The 7,166-nt window shown below is 42.6% G+C and overlaps 1 protein-coding gene across 1 annotated transcript; it reads left to right on the forward strand.

The window, feature by feature from the left end:
• Nucleotides 1-595: 595 nt before the first annotated feature.
• setmar (SET domain and mariner transposase fusion gene) lies at nt 596-4,317 on the forward strand. The gene is made up of 2 exons (XM_029774751.1): nt 596-787; nt 3,326-4,317. The coding sequence occupies exons 1-2, from the start codon at nt 683-685 to the stop codon at nt 4,133-4,135; spliced, it is 915 nt and encodes a 304-aa protein (XP_029630611.1). The 5' UTR covers nt 596-682; the 3' UTR covers nt 4,136-4,317.
• The last annotated feature ends 2,849 nt before the right edge of the window (nt 4,318-7,166 follow it).

The raw sequence follows: 7,166 nt of genomic DNA on the forward strand, positions 1-7,166 counted from the left end.
GTCCAAAAGGCTCCTTACCAGCTTCTACCCCCAAGCCATAAGACTGCTGAACAATTAATCAAATGGCCACCCGGACTATTTGCATTGATCCCCACTGCTTTGTTTTTACACGGCTGCTGCTTGCTGTTTATTATCTATGCAGCGTCACTTTTTTTAACTTTTTTTTACTTTCATTTATTTAGTAAATACTTAACTCTATTTTCTCAAAACTGCATTGTTGGTTAAGTGCTTGTAAGTAAGCATTTCACGGTATTTGTGACAAATAAAATTGATTTGATTTGAGAGGAAGGGAAGGTCCTTGCTCCTCATTCACACGTGTCAGGTTGTTCCCCTCACTCTCCAGCTGGGTTCAAACTATTTTTGTTTGTGCTCATATGATGTGGGAACCACAGGACACTTTTCCCTCCTATGGCCATGTTTTATTAGCTCTATAACAATGGCCTACCGTGTTTCATTACGTGATGACTGTACCTGGGTCTCTGTCAAGTCTCAGCGCCACATACTGCAAAAATTGCAGAAATGCGATAGTGAGATTGTGCTCGATGGCCGCTAGGCGGCGACATTGTAAAACATTCACAATGGACTTTCCGGAAGCGTCTCTTTGAGTGTTGTAGTGCCTTTTCTCTGTTGAAATGTTTCTCTAGCTAGCTGACTTTGAGAGCTGAACATTTAGCGAGAAAATATGAGTATAATAAAGGTTTTTGATCAGTATTTGTGCAAGGGTCTCGAGAATGTTCCAGTTTTACGAGAGGGTAATGTCAGCAAAGAAGAATATTCTGAATTTCAGGTAAAATGCTTTATTGTAGCTAGTCGTAGCTGACTGGTTAGCCCATGCCAAAACAAATAGCCAGCAATCTAACTTAGAAATTGTCAGGCACCACTATTCCACGTGTGTAATTGTTTATATGGATAAACCACAGTTACTTGGCCTATGCTACACTGTGATAATGAAACTATTGTAACGTCGTGCATTGGTGCTTGTAAACAATTCTCTGACGAGAACCAGGTTGAAGTCAATGAAGAAGCAGTTTTCTTTATATTCAGGGGGAAATAACGAAAGGTGCAACAACCTACTTCTTTGCAATAGGAACATTTAGAAATATCTTCTTAGAATTAGCAACATCATGTCTGATCGAGGACCTAAAATCAGTTGCGGTCAGTGCCGTTTAAGATGAGGGAGGACGATTTTTTTTCATGAGCATGGCCTTATATTACAGCATATTGGATGACTGTCATTCATCTTCCATTCACCCAGTTCAATGTAACAGCGATAGGTTTAGGCTACTACATGACACTAACATTTTCCCTATAGACATCATGAGGTTGCTACAACCTAGCCTATGAATTAAAGTTTATAACATTGGTGACATTCAATACCGCCTTGCACACTCTTACCTGCATGTAGCTGATATAGGGTGTAATCATTAGTCCAAAAGTTGCAAACGAGTTTCTATTGGACACATTTAGGTATGTTTATCCCCATTGTGTTCCATTTGCTTCTGTTTAAGAAACATTTTAACAGAATCAGCGGCATGAATACACCCCATATCACGTGTAAACACAGTTCACTTTCATAGCAACCAAGTTGTATTACTTCTCGCATGTGCTCTCCTTCTCTCACCTCTTCCCTTCCCTTGTAGACTTCAATGCACAACACATCAGCTATATGTGACCAGGCAACAAACAAAAAACGTTCCAAGCCAAACCGCTACACACAGACTACATCGTTGTCACCATATTTGCTAAAGTAACGTCATAGTCAGCATAGCTAATATAATTAACTCGTTAGTAAACCGCTTCAATCATGCAGTAATGTTAGTGTACAGTCAGTAAGCAGTTACACCGGTGGGCCCCAGTGGCAATAAATTCGTAAAACCAGAAGCTTACCTTGACTTGGAAGAGTTCCAGTGTTGTGTTTGATAGTCATAGCCAGCTAGCTAACATAGCATCCCTCTGTTTGAGCAGGGTGTTTCAGTAGGCTGAACTAGCTAGCTGCATTTGCTAGTTAAGTAAGTGAAACTGAAAGTGAAAAAAATATATAATCTCTCTATTTCTCTCTTGCTTCTCCTTCATTTTGGAAGAAATACATTTTTTCAAAACTGTTAAACTATTGTCTATCTCTCATTGAGGCAACTACTCACCACATGTTATGCACTGTAGTGCTAGCTAGCAGTAGCTTATGCTTTCAGTACTAGATTCATTCTCTGATCCTTTGATTGGGTGGACAACATGTCAGTTCATGCTGCAAGAGCTCTGATAGGTTGGAGGACGTCCTCCAGAAGTTGACATAATTACTGTGTAAGTCTATGGAAGGGGGTGAGATCCACAAGCCTCCTAAGTTTTGTATTGAAGTCAATGTACAGTGAGGAGGACGGAAGCTAGCTGCACTGGCTACACCATGGTGCTTCAGAGTGCTGTGGAGGCTACTGTTGACCTTCTTTGCAAAATAGTGTGTTTTAATAAATTATTTGGTGATGTGATTATATTTAGTATAATTTTATCTAAAAAGGATAACTTTTTTAATGTTTATTAAATTTTTATGAAATTCACTGAGGATGATGGTCCTCCCCTTCCTCCTCTGAGGATCCTCCACTGTTTAAATCAATAAAACCAAATGGAAACTGTGTAGTAATGATAATGGGCCTACATTTATACTGTTACTTGACTGTGTCCAGCTCACTAATAATCATCTAAATTGAAGCTAGACAGTAAGAGAGTATCGCAAATTCCAAATGCAATGGCTAAAGGACAATCTTTTGCAAATTCTGATGGCAAGGAAATTATTTATAACCAATTTTCAGTGCGGCCCTCCGGACCTCATTGAAGACCAAATGCGGTACCCAGGGCAAAATGAGTTTGACACCCCTGCTGCAGACACTGGTATAAAGAACGGCTGTAGATCTTCATTCAGGCTGTCTAAACTGTTTTCTGCCAGCTGGTGGCAGCACAATATCATCACTGGCCACCACTTGGACTGTCTGGGTGAAATAGAGAGAATCTGAAATAGGCTATTGTAACTACTGAATCTTCGGAACTGCACCACTTTACAATCTCCTTACATGTCTTTCTCTTTGAGATTTTCACCACGGCTTGCTTAAAGGAACATAGCTATGCAGGATTGGATGATATTACAGGGAAGAAAAAACATTGCTTCTATGTGTGATTGAAGAAGCTTTTTCTCTGTAACTATCTCCTCTAACCAAGTGAAATCCCCCAGAGCCTAATATCTTGAGTGGTTGTTTTTATAAAAAAAATTGGTCTGATTACCTTTGTATCTGATAAAAAACTTTAGTCCCCTCTCCTCCATCTGTCTCTTTGGTTTCAGTATTCTCCAGAGAACATCCAGGGGCCAGGATGTGACATAGACCCCAGTGAGGTGACTCTTCCTGGATGCTCCTGCCACGCCCACTCCTGCCTTAGAGAGAGCTGCTCCTGCCTGCAGACATATGGACAGACATGCAGACAAACGTACGACAGCCACGGCCGACTCCAAGACCAGGGGGATACAGAGACTGGTTACTGCAGGCCTGTGTTTGAGTGTAACGCCTTGTGTGGCTGTAGTGATGCCTGCTTTAACCGGGTGGTCCAGAGAGGCCTGGGGCTCAAGTTGTGTGTCTATCCCACAGAGGACAGGGGCTGGGGGATGCGAACGCTGGAGCCCATCCCCTGTGGAACCTTTGTGTGTGAGTATGCTGGGGAGGTGATCGGCTTTGAGGAGGCCAGACGCAGACAGCTTGCTCAGGGGCTTGAGGACAACAACTACATCATTGCTGTGCGGGAGTATGCTGGCCAGGGCCCGGTCAGTGAGACCTTTGTGGACCCAACTGTGGTTGGGAATGTGGGGCGTTTTCTGAACCACTCCTGCCAACCCAACCTGTTCATGGTGCCTGTCCGGGTGCACTCCCTGGTGCCCAGGCTGGCCCTGTTCGCTGGCAGGGACATCACCCCTCAGGAGGAGCTCACATTTGACTACTCAGGGGGCTATAGCAATACACCCTCTGTGGAGAGGTTGGTCCAGAGTGACCCTGGGACAGAGGCCAGTGAGACAGGTACCCTCCAGAGAAAACCATGCCACTGTGGTGCCCAGAACTGTTCCCAATTTCTGCCACTGGATTTATCTGTTCTCAGCTATTAGATTAGAGGGATGCATTTATTTGGTAAATGTTTATAAATTGATGTTTTGTTATTTGAAGTGATCATGTTGTACTGGAAAGGAGAGGCACTGAAGCCTTTTTTGTTGTTGTCATTTCCGTTGATACAACTCTCTCATTCTAATGTATGTTTATTTGATTAAATGTCAGTTCATGTGTCTTTGCACCCCAGTGTGAGAGTTCTGTGCTAACAGCATCATCCATCATTTTAGATGGGTCTGTATGACATCAGTGGCATCACTAACACAGGCTGCTGGGGTATTCATCCTATGCTTACCAGTGTGGCATCCATCTGGATTAAAGGGGAAATCTGGGATTGGTGCATCCATCTAGATTAAAGGGGAAATCTGGGATTGGTGCATCCATTTTGAATTCATACTGTCATTGATTATAAAGGGCTCATGAGCTTAGTTCAACTGTCTTAACCCATCAGAACCCAAACTATAAGCCTATTTTACATTTATTTTGTAAACAATGTAATTCTAAACAAACACTGTAGATTCAAAACATGGTTAAAATGTAATTGATGCTCAGTAGCTCTCTATCAATTTTAGAGTGGTTACCTTTCTCCAGCCCCAACTTTCAGCTGTTTACCATAACAAGTGCCAGGGTGCCATTTATGATGACCCACTTTTCTGTCACGACTGCCCACTATCTCACTGTCCCCACCCTCTTTCTGTTGGATGGCATCGCTGGTCTGATATAAAGATACAGCATTTCTATCACAAAGTATAAACTTCATCTGTGTTGCGCAGACCAGCTAAAAGCTCTCTCTGTCAGAGAGTACTTGTGCTATGTGGGGCACGTCCCACCAGACCTAGCTATCAAAACACTTCAGTCCACAAGTGGCCTATATATAAGCCCTCGCCCCATATCTCACTGACAGCAGATTCATCTAGCAGGTCTTTATATTAACTATGCACTGACTGATATTGACTACAGCAAAAGAGGGGACTGGCTTTGTAGGGTTTTGTATACTTATAAGAATCATATGTGCTCATCTGCTCATAGATTGGCACGACAATTTTGTATGCAAAGACATTTCTCTCTCAAAATACATCCATTTAACCTAAAAGATATAGAGCATACACGTTGTGGGTATCTTGTCTCCATCCCTCAACTTTACAAATATCTCTGTGGTCTTTCAACACAGTGTCCTCCTGAAGGTATCTTCAGCTCTTCATTGGAGCCAGGAATCTCCAGAGGTGTGAGACATTAAGAAGGGCCGGAGGGTATTTTAATATAGTAACGGGTCTTATTCCCCTGCCACGGGAGGGGCCAAGGTGTCCTGCTTTACTGTGACCATTCTTAAATCAGGCCCCTCTTCTCAAACTGTCCCACTTTCAGTCTAGACCCGCTTTCATCCCAACTGCTTATTAATATCCACATCTAGGTTAATTAGCACAGAGACCGTGGCGTGTTCCATCCAGAAATAAGACCAGCACTCCAGTCACGTTGGCGGACAGAGGAGAGCAGCGTGGCTCAACCACTGGGTGGACTCATTTTACTTCACCCAGGACAAAGGGTTGGCGGAATTAGCACATTTTAGACCATCCTATTGGTCCTAAAGTAAATCTTTGCCCAGCCGGGGCACCATACGAGCTGAAATGAATGCACCCATCCTCTCTACCATGGTTTGGAGATGGAAGGCCTAAGCCAATCAGAGTCAACCATCAGGTGGATTTGTTTTCCTTTGTTAGAGAGAGAGATGAACTTTAATGCATCAACCTACATTTTTTCTCAGCTAACGTATGAGGGTTCCCTTTGCTCTATTTGTTTAGTTATGTTTGGTTATGGTCCAAATTTTCCATGGCAACCCTTCTGCTGTCATCCCACTACTATCACAGGTGGCACAGTATATCACAGAAACACCTTTGACCAGTGACATTTTGCTTTAATCAAGGTAGAGGTCTGGTTGGTGTGTGTCAGCAGGTGACAGCTATTTTGGACAGGTGATTGGACACCAAGGTTTATTTATTTATTACGTTTATTTGAGATGGACAATGTACAACAAAACATACATCTCAGCGTATGAGAAGTGATGTGTTGCACCAGATTTAGCTGACAGCTAATTTACATCTGCAGTCACCGGTTGTAGGCATGGTGCAGGCAGGCAGGCAGTGTTCCACACAAACAGTTCAGGACTGGAGCTGGAACTCAGTGCATCATTCCCAGGACAGTCACCTAGCAACCAGCAGTTAACCACATGATATGAACTTCCTCCTGGTGATTACAGTGGGCAGCTGCTACAGCACAGCCCTGGTGACAGTCACACTAGTCACAACACTTAAGAGGGACAGACATTTATTGTAGACTACAGTGAGGTTATACCTAGCTAGCACATTTGGTTCCTTGGAAGTTGTGGGAATGTACGTTTTTGTTTTCCCATTTGTTCTGGTTACGAAGCCAAACGTTTCCTGACCTTTAAACGGAACGTTTTCTAAATTTCGCCTGTTCTGGGAACGTTAATTGTTAGGTTGCAGGGAGGTTCTGTGAACGTTTTGCTATGGTTCCCTGAAAGCTTTCCTGGGAGGCTTTGTTAACGTTCTGAGAGCGGAAATTCTATTTTATTTGAAGCTAATTAAATTACGTTCTAAGAAAATGTTTCAATAAGAATTGTATTAACACTGCTAGCTTAGGTTAACTGTTTTGAACTCCAAGCACAGAGAGGACACATGGGAATTCATTTGTTTAGTCATTAATCATGCAAACAGATCAAATGTTTTATTGTTCTATGACATCAGTGAGATTGAAACCTATGGTCTTCTACTCTCTATCCAGGGAATTAGTCCACTGCGCTACCAGGATGGAGCTGGTGTGCCATGTTTTAGAATTAGTCCACTGCGCTACCAGGATGGAGCTGGTGTGCCATGTTTTTTTAAACTCATACAAAACTTTTCATTTTAGTCTATTCAAACAAACCCTATTTCAAAGGAAACAAGCACTTGTTAAGCTCACACCTGAACACACTTAACGAGATAGAGGATTCAGAGAGTTTTGTTGATGCTGAGAACG

This window comes from Salmo trutta, chromosome 14 (assembly GCF_901001165.1).
Source record: "Salmo trutta chromosome 14, fSalTru1.1, whole genome shotgun sequence".
NCBI lineage: Eukaryota > Metazoa > Chordata > Actinopteri > Salmoniformes > Salmonidae > Salmo > Salmo trutta.